Below are 23,789 nucleotides of genomic sequence, written 5' to 3' on the forward strand. Positions count from 1 at the left end.
CTTCGCTAAAACAATCTTTGAAACGTTAGCACTTTGTTATACATGATATTTGGTCTTTTTAATCATTTTTCTCAACTAAAATACATGTATTTTGCCATGACGTGACCGTATTGCCCTTAGGGCTTCAATTGACGTGGGATGGGGCTGCTGGCCGCTCGCCTGGCCTGCCTAGCTGGCCGCGGTCTGGACTGGCTGGCCGTCCACGCCTAGGTCATTGCAGCTAGATGAATTCAGTTCAGACGAAATCATATCAGAAATCTATCGATAAATAAACAACTAATGTCTACGTCCAATCCAAATCTTTTATTCAAGTTCACTGATTTGATCTCTGTTCTTTAGCTTGAACCTCAACCGAGTTTGGTGTAGACCTTGACGTCCCTCCACCGGGACTCCATGTAGTGCGAGGTGTCCGTCTACGTGTACACCCCGAACTTGAAGTAGTGGCGGTACCCGCTATGTCCCACGACAGCGAGCCGCTCCTCGTCATCGACGAACACGGTGAGCGCCCCCGCGCCAACATCGTGCACCACGTTGAGCCGGAACCAGCGGTCGTAGATGCAAGCGTCGACAACGCGTGCCTCGTCGTGGTAGTACATGAGTTGACTACCGTACATGTGCAGCATCAGCGTCGTGTTCCGCCCCGACGCACCGAACACCTGCATCACCGACACGCCGGAGGTCCCCACCGGCACGTACCCGTAGCCCTTGAACTGCCACACCCCCGTCGTGTACCTCACCTACACGTAGCAATGACAAACCAAATAGAAATTGAAACGATTAGCAACGACGACAACTCGCTACTGGTAATCATTGGACAGGATTAGCAACATGATTAGCGTTGATCGTGAAGATTAGTGATGCTGCTGGCTTAATTTAATTAGTATATACGTTTAAGAGGATCTCGGAGCACGGCTTGGTGGGGCTGCCGGGGCTCAAGGGCTTGTCGGTGCAGTACACCCACATCCGTCGCACGCCGTCGCGGAACTCGATCCCCTGCTCCGTCGCACGCCGTCGCTGGGGCTGGTCGTACGGGTGGTGCAGCTTGAACTGGTCCTCGGTGAGGTTGACAGCGATGAAGCCCAGGGTCGGGTCAACGCCAGCGGAGCACTGACCGCACCACGAGACCAAGACGATGAACAGGAGCTGTAGAGGCCATGGCAGGGAGGAAGCAGGAGCCATTTGCTCGATCGTGTGGATGGGCTTTCTTCTCGAGTTCACTTCACTGACACAACCCAGGCGCGGCCGGCCAGCCAGGCAGGCCAGGCGAGCGGCCAGCAGCCCCATCCCACGTCAATTGAAGTCCTGAGGGCAATACGGTCACATCATGGCAAAATACATGTATTTTAGTTGAGAAAAGTAATTAAAAAGACCAAATATCATGTATAACAAAGTGCCAATATTTCAAGTGTCGTTTTAGTGAAGTTGATGTTTGGAGTCCTATAGTAACGAAGCGTATTGTTTCGCGTCCTATAATTACAATTTTCTCGCAGCGCAGCGCAACGGGGTGCACCTAGCGGAGTCGTGAACCCAGGTTAAACAACGGACTTGTCCGCGCGTCGGATCGGAAGCATCGAAGAGATTCTGGCCAAGAGATCAACGGTCCTGATTACACGCGTCGCTCACCTCGGCCTCTCGGCTCTCGCTCAGCTTGGCCTCTTTTTATGCGCCGCTCCGCAAAACCCCTCTCTCCACCCACCAGTCTCGCTCCCCACCTCTCCAAATCTCGCGACGAGAAAGCCCGTCTCGAACCACAGGGCGCGCCAGCCGCCGGCAGCGGAAGCGCGGGAGGGAGGGAGAGCGCGGAACGGAGGGATAGGAGAGGAGGATATGGAACCGGCTGAGCGAATGGAGTCCGGCACGGCGCTGGGGAAGCGGCCGAGGACTAGGGTGCTGCCGCGGACGGCCAGCTTGGTGACGTTGCCGTCGGCGGCGAAGCAGGGGCGCCGGGAGCGGGCGGGCGCCGGCGTGCCGTCGTCGTCCTCACTGCCCAGCGGCGGCGCCGGGATGGGAGTCGTTGTGCCGGATTACTACTACGGCGTCTCATTCGCCGAGACGGCGGCCTTCTTGAAGGCGTGCGGCCTCTGCAACCGCCGCCTCGGACCCGGCCACGACACCTTCATCTACAGGTTCTTAGTTTTAATTCTGTCTGTGGCTTCAATTGATCTCTTCACGTTGGATTGCATCTCGTGCCCTTCGTATTCATGATACTGACGACCCCGTGGCCGTGATGATATCGTGCCTTTCGATCTGTTCCAGTTTCTGAATTAATAGAATCATTGTGATCTATGTCGAAGTATTATGTGATCCTCCTTGATTTTTGTGAATTGATTGCCATCCGATTCCATCACCACCTGACACGTTCTAGTTCGTACTCGGGGTCCGGGGGTATGTGAACCTAAGGCCTAGTTACTCCCCTAAATTACTCCATATCCACACGAGTATTAAATATATATAAAAAATAACTAATTACATAATTTGTGATTAATTTACGAGACCAAGCCTAATTAGTTCATGATTTGACAACGCGAAGCTACGTTAATACATGTGCTAATGACGTATTAATTAAACTTAATAAATTCGGTTAGTGAACTGACGGATTCTATAATTTATTTTTTTATTAGTATTCGAAACCCACGCGAGACCTTTACGTGACATCCTGCCCTAGACTTATCCGATGTGATACCTAAACTTCACACCATAGATTTAAATAAAGCTTGATTCCCCTCCATTTTTTTTTAGTGGAAGGAATATTTGATGCGAATCTTCCTTTCGGCCCGTTATTCATTTCCAATTTTTCTAAATGCTTAGGTTTACGATTAGTTTGATGCATCATGTAGGTGTGTATATTTTACATTATGAGTCAAGCGCCTACATTACTGTACTCCACTGTCCACTCCAAGCAAAGCATTTATAAAAGATACTCCTAGGTGACCAATCATATGAGCTGTTGGTTGATTATGATATAAGCGTCGCCACTTGGAACCATCTAACTCATATTTCTTTAATCGGTTGTCACAATCCCTCATCTACCTCTGGTGAAAAGAGTTGTATTTTTCCACCTTGAATGCAGTAATTTGTTAAATATGTTTCCGTGACATGATAGTTATTCTGTTGTCTACGACGTGCAGGGGCGAGGTGGCATTCTGCAGCCAGGAGTGCCGGGAGAAGCAGATCGAGTACGACGAGCGCACGGAGCAGACCTGCTCCCTCACCTCCATCAAGGAGGCCCCGTCCGTGTCCGGCGCGAGCGGCTCCGACCAGTCTGGCAACGGCGGGGAGACCGTGGCCGCCGCCTAGTCCGCGTGTATGTTGTTGCGCCTTGAGCAGCAGGAGGAGCGACGCCTGATCGATCGATCGGCACGTAGTTTCCGCCATGCTAGAGCGTTCTGTGCATAGTACAGCTTTAGCTCTAGATTCCGGCAGTGATGAATGCGTCAGTGATTTATTAGTAGGTGATTGATGCATGTAACTCTGGAAATATGACGTTCTCTTGTTGAAACAAAAGGGGGAAAAAAAGAGAGAGACCCGGGTTGCAACGACAGATCCTCGTCATCCTTTCTCGCATCGCATATGCCTGGTTTCCTCACAATTGTGCTGTCAAGCGGACCAGGCTGCGTGTGCTTGTGCTGTAGAATTTGACAACCTGCTCCCCAGCTGAGGAGAGCAAACTCTCACTCATCAGGACTCAGCTGCAGGACAGACAGAAAAGCAGTCTGGTCTGGTAGTGTTGTGTGGTGTGGCGCGCAACACAAGAGGACAAGTGCGTGGTGTCATCGTGCGCGGCGCTGCACATTCTAGACGGTGTGGTCCTGGCTGGTGGCTGCAATCAACCAGAGCAGTCTCGATGCAATCAACCAGAGCAGGACAACCACCGCTGCGCTGCAACAGCGGCAGGTCTGCTGACACAACGACGGTGGCCGCCTCACGAACACGAGCTTTTGACCGGCCATGACCGAGGATGAGGAGAACCCCACCTCCTCGTCTGTGGTCGTCACTCTACACATGTGCGCGCCTACTGGAGTACCTACTAGTACGCCCATCTATGGACGTGCTGCTTTCCACGGCGTAAAAAGCACGGCACTGTTTACTTTAGGGCTGTCATGAACAGAGGTTGGATTAATATTTTTTTTCTAGGTCAATTATTTAAATAAAAAAATAAAAAAAATCAATAGCCTAGGCTTGAAGTAATACCTCCTAGTAGAAAGTAAAGCAAGTACCGTAACAGTGCTAAAAAGTTACAGCAGTTTTGTGTTAAAAAAAACCCCACTGATGGCACCGCCTTGGATGCACAAAAATGAGCATGTCTCTCCGTTGCGATATTTCTGTTCTTTTTCCTGCTTATTATTGGAGACTATGATCTGTTCTTTCTCAATTGATACTGCTACCATTGCAATATTTCTGCGTACGTACTTTGCCTTATTGGTGTTAAGCTTGCGTCACATTGATACACTTATTAGACCTGAAAAGCAACGAAACATAGATACACTTATTACTTTGGCTTATTGGTTGCTTTCGCCTGTCTCTCAGAGTCAAGTGTCCAGCTGTGTACTTCATCACCTCCTGCCGTGGATGGGGAAACCGTCCCATTCTTTAATCCTCTCTTCTAGATCCTTTCCTTCTATCGCCTACGCAATGGGACATTAGAGAAATGCCATGAACATGCGCCTGTCACAGCGAGTTTAAGATACATATAAAAATCATGGTTGCTGTATGCTGGTTGGTTTGGCAGCCGGGACAGGGACTCCCTGCCAGTTTTTACAAGGAGCAATGTAACAAGAAAGGCGACTATTATAGATGATGATGCAGGCATCCAGTTGGGAAAGCATGGGAGAGAAGGAACTCTGAATTTTCACTTCTATGGTTTCGAAGTTAAAAAAATGATTGTACCTAAGAGCTGAAAGCGGTAACAAAAAAATAATTGAAGATTTCCCATCAGCTGTTATCTTAACCAGGTCCCATGTTGTACTTTTTGGTTGGCATTAGGCAAGTGGCTCACTTTTTGTATTGCGTTGTGTCGTTATATACCACCAAAACGTGAGGAAAAGAAGGGTTCGGGTGGCCGCAGCTGACGACACAAATCATGGGAGGCCCTTCAGAGTCCCCGGACCAGTGTCAGCTGTTGTGGATTGTTTTATTTGTTTGTTTATTCTCTATTTCTCTCTGAAAGGTCGTCACCGGTGTGGATTATTCTTCACTCAGTTAATATGTTCTGTAGTTTCATTGAGCGACAGATTCCCCCATTGGTTCCGTATTTTGGACGGTCATCCGTGTCTGCATGCATTTTGTCGATCTATCTTTCTAGACCTAGACAAATGGGCCGGGATAAATACTTCCTTCTCTTTTTTTACGTATTAACTTTGTCCTAAATTAAACATTTTTAACTTTAACTACTCATTTCAAAAGATTTTTACTCTCTCAGTTATAATTATAAGACATTCTAAATTAATGTCTTATAATTCGAAACGATGAGATGAGAGTACATCATAACAACGAATGATATTACCGTAAACAGATTCAAGTTTATTTGGAGCCCTTCCTGTGAAACCAAATGGAACACCAATTAAGATTCCCCCCCTCGGTGAAAAAAACTATGGTCTGATGATCTGATCTTCCTTTCTTCTGATAAGTGATAAGCCTTGCTTCGAAGCAGCCAAACGGCACCAAATGCACTGCACTTGTACGTACGCAAAGGTGTCTGTCCAGTCCTCTAAAGTTTAATTCTTATCTCATTTAATATTTGAACAAATACATATAGTATTATATATATATATATATTAAAAAATAATTAATTATACAATTTGTGACTAATTTGCGAGATAAATCTTTTAAGCCTCGTTAGTTTACGATTTGACAACTTTGTGCTACAGTAACACATATATTAATGATGGATTACTTATGTTTAATAAATTCGTCTCGTGGTTATTCTGTAATTTATTTTTTTATTACTATCAAACACCGTATACGATACTCGATACGACACCTTAAACTTTACAACAATCGCTCGAGTTAGCATGTCTTGTCCGAATCTAGCACCTCGGTGTGGATGCAAACAAACGTTTCGATCACCTGTTGCACGAGCAGTCTTTCCGCTCCCCTGCTGCCTGCCAGGCGTCGCGCCTGCCGTCCTCACTGGCGTGGACGCGTGCCGAGACGCGGCCCGCCGGCGCACCGCGCACCACGTTGGCGAAGCCGCGCCGGGCGGCATGGGCATGTGGCGTGGCGTCCCACTTGGCGCGCTGCCACGTCCTGCGCTCTTGAATGCATCCCCATCCCCCGCCCGGCGGCGGTAAATGTTGGGTTCCGGGCTGCATGTGTCGTATGCGCCGTCCTGCTCCGATGGGCCGGGATCTAGCGCTCGGAGCAAGGAAATCCGTATCTTATGCCGTTCTGCCCCAAAACTCGCGGCCTGGCCCGGCAAAACGCCAAAACCCCCGGCCCGCAGTAGCCGGCTCAAACATCCAGAGCCCACCATGCCTGCCTCCGCGCGACGAATTTCGGGGGCGTCGGTATAACTACCCGAGCCTGCGCGCCTTGCAGCCACAGCTTGGGGATAATCCAAATCCACGCCACCACCAGCCATGGCACCACCCATCTCCTCCCTGTCGTCTCTCGTGGCGTCCAGCCAAATCCCGACGCCGCTGCTCCCGAAGCCCAGCAGCAGAGCGCTCGCCGTCGCGCCCTGTAGCTCCGCGTCCACTTCGTCGACTCCTCCTCTCCACGCCGCCGCGCCTGATCAGGTGTCGGCGTCGGCGGGCAGGAGGGGGCTGCTGGCGCTGGGCGCGGGGTTCCTGGCCTCGGCCGCGCTGCTGATCCCGGCGGGGGACGCCGGCGCCACGCGCGTCGAGTACTACGCGACGGTCGGGGACAAGCTGTGTGACCTGAGCCTCGTCAAGTCCGGCCTCGCGTACTGCGACGTCGAGGTTGGCACCGGTGTCCAGCCCCCGCGCGGCGAGCTCATCAATGTCAGCACCGACAGAACCGTTTCTTGCATGCCCTGCGATTTCCTTTGATTCAACTTGCTCTGTACAGTGGACAATTTCCCTTCTACTATACACGAGTAATATATGCCATCCTGTTCTGGATTGTGTGTTGCTTCGGATCATAATTCCTTCTCTCTTGACGGTCGTCAGGTGCACTACACTGCAAGATTTCCTGACGGCACACTGTTCGACAGCAGCTACAAGCGCGGCAGGCCACTGACAATGCGCATAGGCGCAGGCAAGGTGTGCAGCATGTGTTGCTCACTTCAAACGACGTTCATTTTTTCCATGCCACTAGATGATCGTTTGTTTCTTTCGCGTTTTCCGTGTGCAGATCCTCCGAGGGCTTGAACAGGGGATTAGTGGCGGTGGTGGTGTGCCACCCATGCTTGTTGGTATGTGCAGAACTCAGCAGTTAGCTGTGCATTAGAGGCTTTTTGCTTTGGCATGTTGTTTCATGACTCCGTTGCAAACCTGCTTCAGGTGGAAAGCGCAAGCTGATGTTACCTGCGTCACTGGCGTACGGGCCTGAACCAGCAGGCTGCTTCTCAGGTCAATTTCTCACCCTTTCTTGGAAAATAATAACAGTAAAAGTTTCTGTAGCAATAGCAATTGGCTGCACCATAGATAAGCATTTTCAGAATTTCTCTGACTCTAGCATTGTCAGCAAACTCAACACGTGTTCAGAACTTCAGAGTTCAGACCCTCTAGTCTTTTGACAGGAGACTGCAACATCCCCGGAAACGCCACACTTCTATATGACCTTTACCTCGTTGGGATTTACAAGTGAGCGCTCGATGGCAAGGAATATTCAGGACCTAGAACAAATAAGGTCTGGTATGGTGCAGTGCACAGCATTCTCAACTCGCCTGATGATTTTCTGTGAATCACGTTGGCAAATTGACACTCTTCTTTTCAGAGTAAACGATCATTCTCTTTTCCATGATTGTTAATCACGTTAGGAAATTTTACTTTGGCAGATTCTTTTTCCCTGGAACACGTGGAGAGTTTCAGGGGCAAGTTTATCCGGCAGATGAAGGTGTTTCTGCCATGATTGGTGGTGAAAGCACCTGCAGCGCCACCTGTAGAAGCTTGTGCATAGGACTACTGTTCACTTTCCATACTCGATTGGCAGTGCTCCAGACCTATTTCTGTAGACCAGAAAGCTACCTGGATTGCAGAAAAATGGTACGCGGGCGACTTGCATTGAATAAAAGAATGATATAAACCATCCTTGTGACATAATAATGCCATCGTGGAACAAACATATTGTTCATTATATCAGTTTGGTACAGCCAAAGCGACCGCCAAGTGCTATACAGTTTTGCACAGCCGATATGGACTTGTGAATTATTTGTGTCAGTCAGCATGACTGGCAAATGGCGTCAAATCCTTCAGCGTTCAATCATGCCGACTAATCCCCCGTATGGTTTCACATGGTTGGTGAACACACTCACGTTTAGAATTGCAGAGCAGCAGAGGTCTCTTGCTCGTGTCTGACACACGTGCAGCAGTCTTGACTGTCGCCTGACCTAGAAATTCTCCATGCTCATGGAGCAAATTCTCGTCTCCCATTGTTAAGCCATCAGAAAACGGAATATACGTCGTCAAGAGAATATCCTTTGAGCGAACTAACAACCCGGGCATCAACGCGTGAGCACGACCGGTTCAGACGGTGCCCACCTGCTTGCCTGAATTGGGGAGGTTGGTGAAGCAGCAAAGGCGAAGCTAACCACTGGCACCATTTCCATGGTTGTCAAATGTCAACCTGATAATTCCAGAAGTATCTCGTCAGTTTAAAACGACCGCTCTTTCGTCAAACCAGCCCTCAATAGTAGCCAGCCTTTGGCATACTCAGGTCTTCAGGCGTGGAATTCTTCAATAACTCGTGCGGTGAAGACGTAAATTCGCAGAAGCGAAAGCGTAAAATAGGACCAAGCCGCATTAGCCATTGTACCACCACATCGGTATCGGAGAACTATTTTGCTTGTGAGAGAGTATCACTGGGATGGTAGGGCTTGGGTTATACTTTACTAAAAATTTTCAGTGATTTTGACCTCACCTCTTTTCAGAGTGAGCAGAGTGAGAGAGCCGGGCTATGTCATTGGCGATTCTTGGGAGCGCCAAGAGCTATAAACGCTTTCTCGACAATGGAAGGGCAGAGAGGTTGAACAAGAACAACAGAGGGTGCGCCTATTGCTAGCTGCAGAGCAGCAAAGAACAGATTAACAGAAGCTGTTGTCGCTCATGACTCATGAGAAGTCAGCTGCAGCAGCGCATGGTTTCAGCAACCTACCGATTGTTATACTCGCTAAACACCTCCACAGAAATTCGACTAGAACAAATCCTGGGCAACGTAGGAGTAGCTAATAAGTCGCATAGTAAACAAGGAGCGGGAAAACCAAACACCCAAATTGCATACGAAGATGGGTTGAAATTGAACACACCCAGCTCTAAATTATTCACATAGCTGACGGTAACAATCACATGATATGTATTTGTATACAAACATACAAATAGGCCAGCACATAAAGTCCGACAGATGTTCAAAGATTACAAGGCGACACTAAGAACACAATCTATTTATTTTTAGTTTTGTCTAAAAACAAACTTTATTATCTTATTAAAAAATATAGAAAAAAATATACTAACATTTAAAAAATGGGCGTACCCAGTGCAGAGAGCTCCCGCTCTGTACGGGGTCTGGGGAATGGTGTTGGTGGCAAGCCTTACCCTCGCCTGAGCAATGCGAGGAGACCGTGACTCGAACCCGAGACCTAACATTTAATGCGTCAAATTAGTTTAATTAAATCCACCATAAAAGTATTTATTTTGTGCATACCATAGGTACATGTTTCTATAATTTAGTTAAAATTAGAAAAACTATACTTTAAACAAACTAAAACAGAAAATACTCGATGACAGTCACCAGATGAGGCGTATTTGCGTCAGTCGCCGTCTCCCCATGCCTCTCTCTCTCTCTCTCTCCTCTCTCTCTCTCTCTCCAGCGTGCTCCTCCCCGGCTACCTGTGCCCACGCCCTAACTCCGGCGAGCTCCACCCCGGCGGCCGCGCCCACGCCCCACCCGCACCTACACCCCGCCCCACCCCCTTCTTCCCCAACTCCAACAGGCTTAGAAGAAGGGGCTCAGGGGGAGGGGGGGAGGGAGGGAGGCCGCCCAATAGTGAGGATGGCGGCCATACGGTTAGGGGGGCTGGCTGCGGTGGAGGCGGCCAGACCATGTCGAGGCAGGGGAGCTCCATGGCCGGAGCGGGAAGCAGGTGGCCGATGCTGAAGGAGGGGGCAGGGGGAAGAAGGGTGTTGCGGGCGCGCTAGGGTTGCGACGGAGCCCCGCAGCGCGCCACGGCGGGGGTGAGGACGAGGAAGAGGGAGGGGTCGAGACGGCCGGCGACGAGGTATCCAAGGCCGATGGTAGCAGGGGAGGAGGCAAGGGTGGGAGACGAGGACTGCCGTCGACAGAGAAGGAAGTGGGAGAGCGGGCGCGCGACGGCCACGACTGAAGGAGAAGGTGACTTACGCTTAATCAAACGGCTTGTTCGCTGCTTGGTTTCTGGGCTAGTTTGGGCTGGCTGGTGCTGGTTTATTGTGAGAGAAAAACACTGTTGGCTGGCTGGTTTGGGCTGAAACCAACAAGCGAACAGGCTCTCAGTCATCTATCCCTAAGACACCCAAACTAAAATGGCATGCGTTTTACTATGGAGGCAGCAGGAAACTCTCGTGACTCCTACATGTTCAAAGTTGAAATTAGTTATTTTTTCCTCTAAATTTCCTGAAAATTTCAGAGTCCCGGTTTCATGAAACGACGACAGGCGCCCTCTTTGTTCCACGGCACCAACCCATGCGCACGCAATGTACCAACCAACACGGGGGTAAAAGACTCAACCAACAACCCCCATCGCTCTCCCGGTCGCGGTCGCGGCGGCCGTTTATAAAACCGACCCAGCCGCGCCGCACCAGAAGTCGGGAGCACGACCCACACGAACCAGCAAACAACGAGCCCTTTTCGCCCCTTGCCCCTCGGTTTCGTCGCCGCTCCCCGGTGATCTCCACGACCGCGACCCGTCGCCGCCGGTGCCGCCGCCGCAGATCTCGCCGAGGACACAGGGATCGGTTCCGCCGCCCGGGCAACTGGACCTAGAAAAACGAGGCTCTCCGCTCCCTGTCGAGTTCCCGAGGCGCTACTCTACCAGGGTTCGGCATCCTTGGTTCCCCACGTATGTGATCTTCGTGCTTTCCCTATTTCGTGCTTTGCTTAGGTTCTGGAGTGGTAGTGCTAATTGTTTGTTTGATGGGTTAATTAGATTCGGTTGCTGCTATTTTAAGCTGCCGCCGCCAATGTTTTTAATGGTCATCCTAATGATCCTTTTTTTTATTGATTTTTATCTCTAGGTTGCTCAATGTTAGGATAAGCAGGCTTTAGTAATTACACTGTCTCTTGCAATGTCACTGCATTCAACTGGGGCTTTAAGTCCTTAGCTGGCTATGTAAGAATTCAACTAATTTTGTTGTATGTATATTGGAACAGATGGCCACTTCCACAACTCAGCATGTGCTTTCATCCATCAAATTGCTGCCCACAGGCTGCTTCCATCCTGATAAGAGAAATAGCTGTGTGCTTTCTGTTTCAGTAGGGCGTCGCTGCCCCAGTGCCCGTAATTTGGGTTTAGTTTGTGCTTCAAACACCCAATCTTCAGTGATTGAGCCGGTTCAGCTACCGGGGAGCCCTAAAAGTGGCATAACTCCAAAGAAATCAGGTACGTTCTTAAGTTCAGCTCCACTGAGCAGCGGTCACAAAATTGTTCTACGAAACACTAATTCATTGACATTATAAGATTGTTGTTCACGTGCTTGTAGGTGAAAGTGCACTCATTCTGATACGGCATGGAGAATCGTTGTGGAATGAGAAGAATCTGTTTACTGGATGTGTTGATGTTCCCCTGACCCCTAAGGGTGTTGACGAGGCAATTGAGGCGGGAAAAAGGATATGCAACATCCCAGTTGATGTAATATACACTTCGTCGCTGATTCGGGCTCAGATGACCGCTATGCTTGCCATGATGCAGCATCGTCGTAAGAAGGTTTTAAAATCTTTTCCTTTTATATTTCCAGTATCATATCGAGTGTGTTCATGTTTGCAATTGATAAACTAAAGAGGTTATGGCATCTGCCACTGACCATTTTAGGTTCCAATCATTGTGCACAATGAGAGTGAACAAGCTCACAAGTGGAGTCAGATATACAGTGAAGAGACAAAGAAGCAGTCCATTCCTGTCATAACAGCTTGGCAGTTGAATGAACGAATGTAAGAGTTTCCTGCACTCTAGAATGATTATCTGGTGCATTGTATTATTTCTTGTTGAACCTGACATGTAATTTTACCTTGCCATCTAAGGTATGGTGAGCTTCAAGGCCTTAACAAGCAAGAAACCGCTGATCGATTTGGTAAAGAACAAGTTCATGAATGGCGTCGCAGTTATGATATTCCTCCCCCAAATGGAGAGAGCCTTGAGATGTGTGCAGAGAGAGCAGTTGCTTATTTCAAAGACCAAGTAAGGATATTATCAGACACTGCTATTTCAGTTTACATGTTGCTTTGTATGCTTACAGAAGTCAGATGCTGCAAGCTTTGGTTTTGAAACTATGGTTAGCCTTCAATTATCTCTACCAACTAATTCTAAATATGTTTCTGTTGATATCGCCTAATACAACATCAAACACAGACCTGCATTGCAATTCAGTATTTTTTCCCCATGAACTTTGTAGTATAACCTTGGTACGTTGCTTGTCTCTACCCTCTTAGATTATACCTAAACTTGTGGCTGGAAAGCATGTAATGATTGCTGCCCATGGGAATTCACTTCGTTCGATTATAATGCATTTGGACAAGTTGACTTCTCAAGAGGTATTTTATGTTTGTTTTGTACTTTAGTTACTTTTCACAGTTGGTGTCCTTGTATTGAGATTGTTGACAGGCCCTTCATTTCTTAGGTTATCAGCCTTGAGTTGTCTACTGGCATTCCTATGCTGTATATATTTAAGGAAGGGAAATTTATCAGGCGAGGAAGTCCCGCAGGACCTGCTGAAGCAGGTGTCTATGCTTATACCAAGGTACGAATATTCTCTGCTTCCCAGTTGGGATGAAACAACATTCTGGTTTAATCTGTATTTTTCCAAACAAACTAACATATCTAGGAGCATCAGTTGCAGTTTTTGAGCTCTTTAATGTTTAAAGTTCAGACAACACAATCTATTTTATTTTAATCGCAATTACAAAGCAGTAGTATTGTTCTGTTGTCTTAGTGTAAATGGTTTGTGGTGCAAACTTTTTAAATGTCTTAAAAATTTTATATCTCCAACTTAATTTTTTTTTGGTGCAGAATTTGGCTCAGTATAGACAGAAGCTTGATGGCATGGTTCAGTAGTCATCTGTTAGGTAAAGATTTGTTATTTCCATGTATAGTAACCGATTTCCCCAAAGGGATATACATTTGTAAAACTAATCATTTACTCTTGATGGTTTGTAGGCTTTTCGTTTGTTACTGGTTGCTGCTCATCCGTCGAACATGCATTTGGTCCAAAAGAAGGGGTCAAGCTCCCTACTGTTCATCATTTGAAATCTTTAAGACATAGTACAAGTTTGTAGTGGCTCGTTTATCTCTTCAGAATCCTTCCAGCACGTGGTAGTAAAATATAGAGGATAATTTAGCTGATGGGCTGTAGATACAGATGGGGATAAATTTTGATGGCGATTGTGTTATCTTCTCGCGTTCCCCATTCACTTAGATTGAAATATTTGTAATGGCGCAGCAGTAAAAACTTCTAGTGGAACGGCATGTTACGAGATGGTGTGATCGAATGCTTGTTCCCCATTTCATCAATTCCTTTTTGCCCCAGTGTGTGATCGGAATGTTCTATCCTAGCTTGGCAGACGTTCGATTCGGATCCTTTTGGCCTGGCCAGCGAGCATCCTGTTGAAGCTGCTCTGCGGCATTGTTCATCCGTTGGGAAGATGCAGAATTCCAGATTCAGCCTCGCACAAATCCAGCGGCGCAAAAACTGACGCGCAGGTGGCATCTAGGCCGGCAGAAGTCGGTGGTATAAAAATTTGTGGCTGCAGGTCAACCACCCCCGTGGTTACCGTCTACCATCCACCCTGCCAAATTGGATTCCTGCAGCTGGAGATCATAAGCCCGTTGGTTTGACTTGAAGTACAGTCATTTATCATTCATTCACTGCCGAAGTGCCAACTCACACTCACAGCAAGCATCTTCTTCCATCGCTCCATGTAATTCATGGTAAAGCAAACACGTATCATGCTTATCACTCCTGACATTGCTGCTAATATCACTGAACCCAGACAGTGGCAGAGCGAGCGAGAGGGCATCCTAGGTGGTGTGAGTGACCCAGCATCGAAACACACCCAGTTTGCTAACAGCAGAAACAAGTGTTCTCGTAGACATGACAGCATCAAAGGGACGGGACGGGGACGGCTCCAGGAGGAAGCAGCAGCATGAGCAAGCAAAGCACACCCCCTGAATTGGAGGCAAGCGAGCCCATTTCCATTTGAAGGCAACATAACACAATTCCCTCGCCGCCACCCGTTTTGACGCCCCCCCCCCCCCCCCCCCCCCCCCCCCACACACACACACACACACCCCACCCACGACCACGACCACGACGGCCTCCCGCGTCTTTTACCGTCAGCTGGATGTCAAATCACAACGCGCCCTGTGACATCCCCAAGCCGGCCTCCGTCGACGAGTTCCTCGTCAAGAATGGCAAGAAGAAGAAGGTAGCCCATCCTGCCATCCCTGCATTCCGGCCGGCCATTTTCCCTCGCACGCGGAGGCTAGCTAGCTGCCTGTGCGTGCGTGCACCGTGCAATGTGGCTGATGAGGTTTGTTTGCTCTATCAGTCCTTCATGTCGAGCCTCTTCCGCAAGAAAGGGAGGGGCGCGGACAAGAAACTGCTCTCGCGGCGGGACATCGTCTTCGGTGAGTGCGCACGTGCGTGCCGGCGGATGCTCGCGGCAGGTCCCAGCGTTCGCCGGTCCGGCGGGCGGTTGGATTGCTGACGCATGGTTTCACGTTGTTTTCTGCAGATTTGGAGGGCAAAAGCGGCGACAGGATGGACCTCTTGGAGGCGTCCCCCGCTGTCCGCAAGAGCTTCTCAGGTAACGCCGGCCGCCAGCCGGATCATTCGAGAGAACGATACAGTGATGACAATGTGCAACGTTGGCTGTGATCTGCTGCCAAGAATGTGCTGTGCCTGTGCGCGCCTGATGTGATGACTCGCTGGGCTTTGTGTTTCAGATCGGCACTGCACGACGCGGATCGAGAACCTGACCCTGAGCTGCCTGGATTCTCCCATGAGACCCAATGTCGACACCCGGGAGTACCGGTAACAGCAACTTGCCATTTGGACTGAAGTTTGACGCTAATTAATTCCTCCTGCTTCTGCAAACCTCAAGCTCATTGCTTGATGACCTGTTTCCCCCCTAGCTAGCAGCTACTACAATGCTGATCGTTTTTTGAGCGTCCCTTTTGTTTTATCTGATATATAAACTTGAAGTTGGACCATGTTTGACGATCTTGCAGGGTGTTTGTAGGCACATGGAATGTGGGAGGGAAGCCTCCTGACAGCAGCGTTAACCTTGAAGAGTTTCTGCAGATTGAAGGATTGCCCGATATATACGTCTTGGGGTACAGATTTAATTTCACAATTTCGTTCGTTGCCAACTTTTTTATGCATCCTGCATCGTTCTCATGCATATATATACTCGGATCTTCGCACTCTAATGCATTTGGACGTTCGCAAAGGTTTCAGGAGATCGTGCCTCTGAACGCCGGCAACGTACTGGTCGTGGAGGACAACGAGCCGGCGGGCAAGTGGATGGAGCTCATCTTCCAGGCCCTGAACAGGCCGCCGGCCCCGGACTGGCAGTCCTCCGGCGACGAGCTCTCGCCGCCGGAGTCCACCTCCTCCTACTACCCCCAGTCCCAGGGCCGGCAAGGCGTCCGCGACCCCAGCAACGCCGCCATCCCTAAGTCCTCCAGCGGTGGCCTGCTCTCCGCGCAGAAGCCGCCGCCGCCGCTCAAGATGGTCAACAAGAGCTACCGCGTCGACAACGCGCTGGTGAAGACGTGCACCTGCATGTCCGACCCGTCCACCATGCAGCGCCGGGCGCGGGAGATGCGCGAGTTCCTCTACCGCGTCGAGGCCACCGCCGCCTCACCGAACCGCGGCGCCGACGACGACGCGCTGCCTTCCATCGAAGGCGGCGACCAGAGGGGCGGCATGAACTACTGCCTCATCGCGAGGAAGCAGATGGTCGGGATCTTCCTGTCGGTGTGGGTGCGGCGGGAGCTCGTGCAGTACATCGGCCACCTCCGGGTCGACTGCGTCGGCCGGGGCATCATGGGCCGCCTCGGGAACAAGGTCTGCGTGTTCTCTCGTGCATGCCTAATCTTACGAACGAGCGAGCGTCTGATTCTGAATTCTGAAATCACCAGGGATGCATCGCCATGAGCATGACGCTGCACCACACGAGCATCTGCTTCGTGTGCTGCCACCTGGCGTCCGGCGAGAAGGAAGGCGACGAGGTGCGGAGGAACTCCGACGTCGCCGAGATCCTCAAGAATGCCCAGTTCCCGCGCATCTGCAAGGTGCCCGGCCAGCGCGTTCCTGAGAAGATCATTGACCACGAGTAAGCAAGCATCCACTGAAAAGTAAAACATGGCAGGGCACATCATTCTTCTACACCTCTGGTGCTGACTTACGCCTCTGAATCAATGTCCATGCAATGCTGCAGCCGGATCATCTGGCTTGGGGATTTGAATTACCGAGTCTCGTTGAGCTACGAGGAAACAAAGACGCTGCTGGAGGAGAATGAATGGGACATCTTATTGGAGAAAGATCAGGTATCATATAAACTTACTCCATATGAACAGGGTTTTTCAGATACGCTACAGTGCTACTACGGAGAAACGCAGTAAAAATACCCGTGGTTTCTCTCAGAAAACCTGATGCTGACAATATCGTACATTGACAGCTCGCGATGGAGAGACAAGCCGGGAGAGTGTTCAAAGGGTGGAAGGAGGGCAAGATCTACTTCGCCCCTACATACAAGTACAAGCGGAACTCCGACTCATACGTATGGGAGACTGCGAAATCGAAGAAGAAACGACGAACGCCGGCATGGTACAAAACTAGTACAGCATTGGTTTGAAGATCCAGACATGCCCAAAGCTTTGAGGCTACCCTGAGGCAGACTGATATTTCTGAATGTTCTCATGTTGATGATGCAGGTGTGACCGGATACTGTGGCACGGCCAGGGCATCGAGCAGCTGCAGTACATCAGGGGCGAGTTCAGGCTCTCCGATCACAGGCCTGTCTGCAGCGTGTTCGTGGTCGAAGCCGATGTAGATAGTGGGAGCAAGATCAGAAAGGGCTACTCAACTCTGGACGCTAGGATCCACTGCGATTCCTCCGCGATACCCAAGAGACACAGCTTCTATGATGACTTCTAAAATTTTGACTTGTGATGATAGTTTTGTAGCTTACAAAGATCAGAAACGTTTGTAGCGAGAAGGCTGAAGTTTTTCAAGCCCAACACTTGTCTTGTACCAAGTGGTATACTAACTGAAAGTCGATGGTGGTTACTGAACAGAACACACGTGAACAATTGTATTTCACCCAACAGCTACTGTCTGCTGGTGAAAAGCGCTTGCAGTCTTGCTATTGAGTATAGAAAATGCCATCCAGATAGGCAGATACAACAGTATTTTTCCTGTAAATACAAGGGCATAGCAGAAACTGAACACCGGATCACATTCTGTCATGAAAATTGAAAAGTGAGGGTAACATTATGGTATTAGTTCTTTACCATATGGTAGATCTCATTCTGTCATGAAAAGGTTCCTCAAATAAGATCGTGAGGGCAGAGAAATAGGTGCCTGACTACAAAACAAGTCAGGCATGACGATTTGCCATGTTAAAAGAGTTTCTCATCGCTTTTCGTGTTCATCTTTTAGTGAACTGTGGTAGAGATCCTATCAATTTTTAGCATTTTTGTTTCATGGTGATACTCAGAGATCAGATTAAACGCCACTTTTATCTGCTGGGGCATTAGCTTCTCCTGGCAAGCTTTTCTGCTCAACTGTGCTTGATTCAGTCCGTGTTTGTTCCTCCTTTTCAGATTCGATATCCGATTCTTCACTCTTTTCAGGAGCAGTCTCCATGTTTTCCCTCTTTCCAGATCCAGCATCTTCAGTCTTCGCACCTGAAATGCTTTCTAGGGCTTTTTGGCAGCTCATCTGATATGGCTCAGAAGCAAGAGCTGAATTCTCATGGCTCCAAAATGATGGCATCTTCTTGTCATCTTCTCTCATCCTCACAGCATAATCATTTATATTGAAAGTAGCTGGGTTCTTGCCACCAAATGCACATTCTAACTCTTCCATGTTGAAAAGGTCTTCCATGATCTTCATGGTGTCAGGTCTGTCTGAGTATACAAATTTGACCTTGTTTCTGGTCTTCTTCTCAAGAAGGGGGCTTGCCATCTACATTCAGATCTAGATTTAAGTTCTTGAAATGTATCACGAATTCATTATTAACTGAAAGTAACATCAGGTGTTTAATTTACTAGATAGATATGAAACTGATACTTATGTACAGCAAAACTACAAGGCAACATCTGTCTTGCTGCTGCTGTTCCGCTTCAGTTACTCTCTAGTGTTTCATTATGGCTGGCTGCTGCTGCAGAGATGCAAGCGTGCCACGAGCAACCCACAAAATTAAGCCTATATGCGGGTTTGCGGGCTATCCCGATTGCATCCCTAGCTGCAGTAGCAAGCTCAGTTGAGCTCACCGAATAAGTACATAAACAAATATGCTTTACTCCAATATCAAGATGGAAATTCAAAAATGTTACTCCAATCTTTTACTGGAGTCTACATATAGGAAGGTGAATGAAATTGGTCAGGACATGATGTATTCATGGAACATGTCATCGTACATATCTGATGAAATAAATAAGAAGCTCAAAGATTGTAAAGACATACCTTCCAGAAAGGCTCAAAAAACTTTGGAGCATTGTAAAGAATCGCCACACCCAATCTTTCAGGATAATGGCCTTGTAGGACATCTGCCGTCATCTTTGTCACCTGAATTGACAAGTTACCTAAGTTGAAACCAGCAAAATCAATGAGCCAAACCATCTGATCCTGACCATGTGGCAGATTTAGAATTGCATTCTCCATACAGTACACCAAGTACTTGACTTGCCCATTGGGATTCTTGGTATTCTGAAAAATAAAATAGCAACTCAGAATGATTGAATTAGACAGCATGTATATATATGCATATAAATATGTGCAGTGAAAATGATAAAAACAAAAAGCTGCTGTGGGAAGACATTCACGTCTCAAAAAAGAAAAGACAGGTGAAGGAAGGGGGACAGAAGAGCATTATCAAACCTGGCATCCAGGTCTCATGACTAGGATACTCCGCCCAATCTTGTCAAAGTAATCAGTTCGGTAAGTTTTCCCGGTCACCGCTTCATCAGATATGTCATCCTACATAAAGAAATGCAAAATAAGATTTTCCACCAGATAATAATCCATCAAACCAGATGTCATAATGCACCAAATGTTTCACAAAGCATGCTAAAAAGCTCCGTGCTGGCATAAGCAAAATCACACGTGTACCATTGTCACATCCTTCAAAGCAATATGACTTAGAAAAAATCTCACCCAACGGATTTCATCTGGCTTATATTCTGAACGCCATTTTAAGGTCTTCTTCAGCATTCTAGTAGCCTTCTTTACGTCCCAGTTCCTTGCTATCAGGTACCTTGCAATTGAAGCATCTGAGCAATATAGAGCTGATTTTCCAGATAGCTGCCCTAGGTCAGTTCTAACTTTACCAATCTGACATGAAAGAAAAAGAAAAATAAGAATGCACACTGTATGAGTTCTATATAAGATAATGGTAACAATTGGCTATTTGGGTGCCTAACTGGAAAAGAAAAAGGAAAGGAGGAAAACAAGTTTAAGATGCATTTTATATCTAGAGCTCTTCCACTCAGTAGCAAACAAATAAAATATTGAATCCAGGTGACATGAAATCACCTTGGACAGCTGCTCCTCATACAATGCTGCTTCTTTCCCATGGCCATTGGTTGTACCACTCACTGAACTCATAGTGCCCTTTCACTATTTCCTACAAGAATAAAATCAAAAGGCCTTGTAAGAACTTCAGTCTAAGTTACACAAAGGAGAATAACTATAGCTCCTGTGAGGGAGAAAAACAGCAGGACAGGCAAAGTAAAAACAGAATTTCAGCAGACATGCACAGCAAAAGTGCTGATGGTAAAATCATTCACAATTTACGAATTGTACAATTATGCTAGGATTTGAACTCCATACTGAGTTCATTGAATCAAGCACAGTTAAGCAGATACAGAGTGTCTAGGGAGTAAAGATAACATATCATGTTCAGAAGCAAACTAAAAACCCTCACAGAGCCCATGCAGTATCAGAACATATTTAGAGGTAAACTAAAGCAATTTCACAGAGCCCACACTAGAGGTACTAGATTTTGTCTTGCACAGACAATGAAATGATGGATAAGTCTCTGTGTTGGCTGGTCTTTGTGGGGCTGCAGTAAGGACAACATCCTTGACTGGCTAGGACAGCATCTTAGCATCTAGGACAACATCTTAGCATCTAGGACAACATCTTAGCATATGCTTGGCTGGCTAGCAGTCTATAAATATGTATCCCCAACCCCTCAGGTTAGCATGGCATTTGGAAATAAACCAGAAAATTGCCCCAACTCCTAGTGTCATCCTCTCTCGATGAGGGTAAGAATTCTGCTACAACCAAGAGTAAGAATTCAGCGACTAACAACTGGTATCAGAGGCGTACTATCCTGTAGCCTGAGCATCCCCTGCTCATCTCCTTTCCCAGCCGCGCAACAGCCCCAGCTGGGAGCAGCAGCAGCTCCGGCCGCTCCTGCTCACTCCTCTCCCTCTGCGCAGACGAGCATGAAGCAGCCGTCTCCCCACGCAGCAGCCCCCCGGTAGCGCGTCATGTCCGCAGGGCAGTCTCAGCGCTCGGTCGCCTCGAGCACGCGGCGTCGGCAGGAGGCCGAACTTGCCGCGGCAGAGGAACGCGAGCGAGTGGCGGCAGAGACCGCTGCGGCGGCGGCAAGGGCGTCGAGGCTGGCAGCAGCCAGAGCTGAGGCGGAAGCAGTGGCGGCGGCGGATGCAGCGCGTGCGGCGGCAGCAGAGGTCGAGGCTCTGCGCGGCAGCATCAGCAGCTCTGTTTCTGCTGACGACGGCGCCGACGCGGACCTCGAGCTGCTGGGGAGGGAGGCAGCGCGAGCGCGGGCGGCGCAGTGGGCAGCCGCGCACGCCCACGAGCGCGGCGGCAGCCCAGACAGGCGCGGACGCGCCGGCGGCGCTCCTAGAGGAGGCGCGCATAGCGGTGGCGCTCCTGGAGGAGGCGCGCACGGCGGTGGCGCTCCAGGAGGTGGCGTGCACGGCAACGGTAGCGCTCCAGGAGGAGGCCGAACTTGCCGCGGCAGAGGAACGCGAGCGAGCGGCGGCAAGGGCGTCGAAGCCGGCAGCGGCGGAGCTGGCAGCAGCCAGAGCGGAGATGGAAGCGGCGGCGGCGGCGGATGCAGCGCGTGCGGCGGCAGCAGAGGTCGAGGTTCTGCGCGGCAGCATCAGCAACTCCATTTCTGTTGACGACAGCGTCGACGCGGACCTCGAGCTGCTGGGGAGGGAGGCAGCGCGAGCGCGGGCGGCGCTCCTGGAGGAGGCGCGCACGGCAACGGTGGCGGGCGGGTCGATGGAGAGCGCGGCCTTCACAGGCAGCGTGGCTCTCTCCCCGGATCGGTACCGTGGTTACCACGGGCTCCAGGCTGTTGTCAGGGACGTCGGCCCTGGCGGTGGGTGGCCTACCCTCACTAAGACCAACTACGTCGAGTGGGCTGCGGTGATGAGGGTAAAGCTCCAGGTGCGGCACATGTGGGAGGCAGTCCGGTACGGCGACGTCGACTACGACCAGGATCGACGGGCGCTGGATGCCCTCATCGCTGCAGTCCCGTCCGAGATGCAGTTCTCGCTTACCAACAAGCAGACTGCCAAGGAGGCTTGGGACGCCATCGTTGCGGCACGCATCGGCAGCGACCGCGCCCGCAAGTCCACACTGCAGGCACATCGCAAGGAGTGGGAGAACCTGGCCTTCAAGCCAGGTGAGGACGTTGATGACTTTGCCCTCCGTCTCAACACTCTGTTGCAGAAGATGGTGCAGTTCGGCGATGACACCTACGGCGAGGAGAGAGCTGTCGAAAAGCTCTTCCGCTGCGTCCCTGAGAAGTACAAGCAGATGGCTCGCTCAATCGAGTCCCTGCTGGATCTCTCCACGATGTCAATCGAGGAGGCAATAGGTCGCCTCAAGGTCGTCGACAGCGATGAGCCACAGTCTCTCTCGGGGCCCATCACCACTGGCGGGAAGCTCCTTCTCACTCGGGAGCAGTGGGCTGCCTGCCAAGGTGACCAGAAGAAGGGGGAGCCTTCTTCCGCGACAGGCGGCCGCAAGCGTGGCGCACAGAGACGCTCAGGCCGAGGCGCGAGGACGTGCCGAGGGTGATGCCCGCGGCGACGCCTAGGGCGGCGCCGCCGGCAAGCACAAGCCGGCATGAGACGACACTTGCCGCAACTGCGGCCAGCTTGGCCATTGGGCCAAGGACTGTCGACAACCACGACGCGGCCAGGCCCACGTCGCACAGGCGGAGGAGGAGCCGGCTCTGTTCATGGTACATGCAAGCATCGAGCTACCTCCAACGGCACCGGCCGCAGTGGCTCTCCTCCACCTTGACGAGCCAAAAGCACACGCCCTCCTCGGCGACAGCTCCGGCAACGACAAGATTGACGGGTGGTGCCTCGACACCGGCGCCACCCATCACATGACCGGTCGACGGGAGTTCTTCACCGAGCTTGACTCCAGCGTCCGAGGCTCCGTCAAGTTTGGGGATGCCTCCGGCGTGGAGATCAAGGGCGTCAGCTCCGTCATCTTCACCGCAGGGTCTGGTGAGCAAAGGCTGCTCACCGGAGTCTACTACATCCCCGCGTTGAGGAACTCCATCATCAGCTTGGGACAGCTGGATAAGAACGGTTCGTGCGTGGTGGTTGAGGATGGAGTCATGAGGATTTGCGATCGCCGTCGCCGCCTTCTTGCCAAGGTATCCAGAAGCGCAAATCGACTCTACGTCCTTAACGTGCAGGTGGCACAACCCCTCTGTCTCGCTGCTCGTCGGGATGACGAGGCGTGGCAGTGGCACGAGCGCTTCGGGCACCTTCACTTCGAGGCCCTGAAGCAGCTCAGTGCCACGGAGATGGTGCGAGGCCTGCCGTGCCTCGACCATGTGGAGCAGCTCTGCGACGTCTGCGTGTTGACGAAGCAGAGGCGACTCCCTTTTCCCCGGCGGGCGAGCTTTCGAGCCAAGGAGAGGCTCGAGCTTGTGCACGGAGACTTGTGTGGCCCGGTGACACCGGCCACACCGGGAGGACGACGCTACTTCCTGCTGCTCGTCGACGACCTCTCCCGCTACATGTGGGTGATGGTCCTCGGCAGCAAGGGAGAGGCTGTGGACGCCATCAGGCGCTCGCAGGCTGCTGCAGAGGCGGAGTGCGGCCGCAAGCTGCGCGTGCTGCGCACCGACAACGGCGGCGAATTCACGGTGGCTGAATTCGCGTCGTACTGCGCTGATGAGGGCAT

The 23,789-nt window shown here is 50.2% G+C and overlaps 5 protein-coding genes and 1 pseudogene across 7 annotated transcripts; 4 read left to right on the plus strand and 2 right to left on the minus strand.

Annotated features, from left to right (window-relative positions):
- Positions 1-347: 347 nt before the first annotated feature.
- LOC136466137 (citrate-binding protein-like) lies at positions 348-1,284 on the minus strand (annotated as a pseudogene).
- Positions 1,285-1,680: 396 nt separating this feature from the next.
- LOC136464473 (FCS-Like Zinc finger 3-like) lies at positions 1,681-3,541 on the plus strand. Its single transcript, XM_066463422.1, has 2 exons — positions 1,681-2,126; positions 3,129-3,541. Exons 1-2 carry the CDS (start codon positions 1,828-1,830, stop codon positions 3,295-3,297), a joined length of 468 nt encoding a protein of 155 aa, XP_066319519.1. The 5' UTR covers positions 1,681-1,827; the 3' UTR covers positions 3,298-3,541.
- Positions 3,542-6,546: 3,005 nt separating this feature from the next.
- On the plus strand, positions 6,547-8,280 carry LOC136467734 (photosynthetic NDH subunit of lumenal location 4, chloroplastic-like). Of its 2 annotated transcripts, XM_066466508.1 has the most exons (6): positions 6,547-6,962; positions 7,131-7,223; positions 7,315-7,375; positions 7,464-7,532; positions 7,703-7,812; positions 7,961-8,280. In XM_066466508.1, the coding sequence occupies exons 1-5, from the start codon at positions 6,579-6,581 to the stop codon at positions 7,768-7,770; spliced, it is 675 nt and encodes a 224-aa protein (XP_066322605.1). In that variant the 5' UTR covers positions 6,547-6,578; the 3' UTR covers positions 7,771-7,812; positions 7,961-8,280. The 2 variants fall into 2 exon arrangements, with proteins under 2 accessions (XP_066322605.1, XP_066322606.1); XM_066466509.1 differs by lacking the exon at positions 7,961-8,280 and having other exon boundaries at positions 7,668-7,745.
- Positions 8,281-10,944: 2,664 nt separating this feature from the next.
- On the plus strand, positions 10,945-13,852 carry LOC136467733 (2,3-bisphosphoglycerate-dependent phosphoglycerate mutase 1-like). The gene is made up of 9 exons (XM_066466507.1): positions 10,945-11,215; positions 11,527-11,755; positions 11,856-12,079; positions 12,185-12,303; positions 12,394-12,550; positions 12,802-12,903; positions 12,990-13,109; positions 13,379-13,434; positions 13,526-13,852. The coding sequence occupies exons 2-8, from the start codon at positions 11,527-11,529 to the stop codon at positions 13,421-13,423; spliced, it is 996 nt and encodes a 331-aa protein (XP_066322604.1). The 5' UTR covers positions 10,945-11,215; the 3' UTR covers positions 13,424-13,434; positions 13,526-13,852.
- Positions 13,853-14,635: 783 nt separating this feature from the next.
- Positions 14,636-17,581, plus strand: LOC136467731 (type I inositol polyphosphate 5-phosphatase 5-like). 2 transcript variants are annotated; one of them, XM_066466504.1, is made up of 10 exons: positions 14,636-14,793; positions 14,917-14,995; positions 15,103-15,174; positions 15,314-15,401; positions 15,599-15,703; positions 15,821-16,439; positions 16,514-16,707; positions 16,813-16,921; positions 17,053-17,201; positions 17,309-17,581. In XM_066466504.1, exons 1-10 carry the CDS (start codon positions 14,710-14,712, stop codon positions 17,529-17,531), a joined length of 1,722 nt encoding a protein of 573 aa, XP_066322601.1. In that variant the 5' UTR covers positions 14,636-14,709; the 3' UTR covers positions 17,532-17,581. The 2 variants fall into 2 exon arrangements, with proteins under 2 accessions (XP_066322601.1, XP_066322602.1); XM_066466505.1 differs by lacking the exons at positions 14,636-14,793; positions 14,917-14,995 and having other exon boundaries at positions 15,105-15,174; positions 15,610-15,703.
- Positions 17,582-17,848: 267 nt separating this feature from the next.
- LOC136467732 (uncharacterized) lies at positions 17,849-20,267 on the minus strand. The gene is made up of 5 exons (XM_066466506.1): positions 20,133-20,267; positions 19,755-19,931; positions 19,479-19,577; positions 19,065-19,307; positions 17,849-18,563 (listed from the first exon to the last, which is right to left on the minus strand). Exons 1-5 carry the CDS (start codon positions 20,202-20,204, stop codon positions 18,102-18,104), a joined length of 1,053 nt encoding a protein of 350 aa, XP_066322603.1. The 5' UTR covers positions 20,205-20,267; the 3' UTR covers positions 17,849-18,101.
- Between the last annotated feature and the right edge of the window lie 3,522 nt (positions 20,268-23,789).

The sequence above is a fragment of the Miscanthus floridulus genome, chromosome 7, assembly GCF_019320115.1.
Source record: "Miscanthus floridulus cultivar M001 chromosome 7, ASM1932011v1, whole genome shotgun sequence".
Lineage (NCBI taxonomy): Eukaryota > Viridiplantae > Streptophyta > Magnoliopsida > Poales > Poaceae > Miscanthus > Miscanthus floridulus.

Excerpts from the sequence above, each read along its gene's own strand:
- LOC136464473 (XM_066463422.1), top strand. The coding sequence starts at position 1,828 with ATGGAACCGGCTGAGCGAATGGAGTCCGGCACGGCGCTGGGGAAGCGG. Across the intron at positions 2,127-3,128 it reads CACGACACCTTCATCTACAG|GGGCGAGGTGGCATTCTGCA; the intron begins GTTCTTAGTTTT and ends TACGACGTGCAG.
- LOC136467734 (XM_066466508.1), top strand. The coding sequence starts at position 6,579 with ATGGCACCACCCATCTCCTCCCTGTCGTCTCTCGTGGCGTCCAGCCAA. Across the intron at positions 6,963-7,130 it reads CGCGCGGCGAGCTCATCAAT|GTGCACTACACTGCAAGATT; the intron begins GTCAGCACCGAC and ends GACGGTCGTCAG. Across the intron at positions 7,533-7,702 it reads ACCAGCAGGCTGCTTCTCAG|GAGACTGCAACATCCCCGGA; the intron begins GTCAATTTCTCA and ends GTCTTTTGACAG.
- LOC136467733 (XM_066466507.1), top strand. The coding sequence starts at position 11,527 with ATGGCCACTTCCACAACTCAGCATGTGCTTTCATCCATCAAATTGCTG. Across the intron at positions 12,080-12,184 it reads TGCAGCATCGTCGTAAGAAG|GTTCCAATCATTGTGCACAA; the intron begins GTTTTAAAATCT and ends TGACCATTTTAG. Across the intron at positions 12,904-12,989 it reads ACAAGTTGACTTCTCAAGAG|GTTATCAGCCTTGAGTTGTC; the intron begins GTATTTTATGTT and ends TTCATTTCTTAG.
- LOC136467731 (XM_066466504.1), top strand. The coding sequence starts at position 14,710 with ATGTCAAATCACAACGCGCCCTGTGACATCCCCAAGCCGGCCTCCGTC. Across the intron at positions 14,996-15,102 it reads GCGGCGGGACATCGTCTTCG|ATTTGGAGGGCAAAAGCGGC; the intron begins GTGAGTGCGCAC and ends TGTTTTCTGCAG. Across the intron at positions 16,440-16,513 it reads TGGGCCGCCTCGGGAACAAG|GGATGCATCGCCATGAGCAT; the intron begins GTCTGCGTGTTC and ends TGAAATCACCAG.
- LOC136467732 (XM_066466506.1), bottom strand. The coding sequence starts at position 20,204 with ATGAGTTCAGTGAGTGGTACAACCAATGGCCATGGGAAAGAAGCAGCA. Across the intron at positions 19,578-19,754 it reads AGCCAGATGAAATCCGTTGG|GATGACATATCTGATGAAGC; the intron begins GTGAGATTTTTT and ends TTCTTTATGTAG. Across the intron at positions 18,564-19,064 it reads TTTTTGAGCCTTTCTGGAAG|ATGGCAAGCCCCCTTCTTGA; the intron begins GTATGTCTTTAC and ends ATCTGAATGTAG.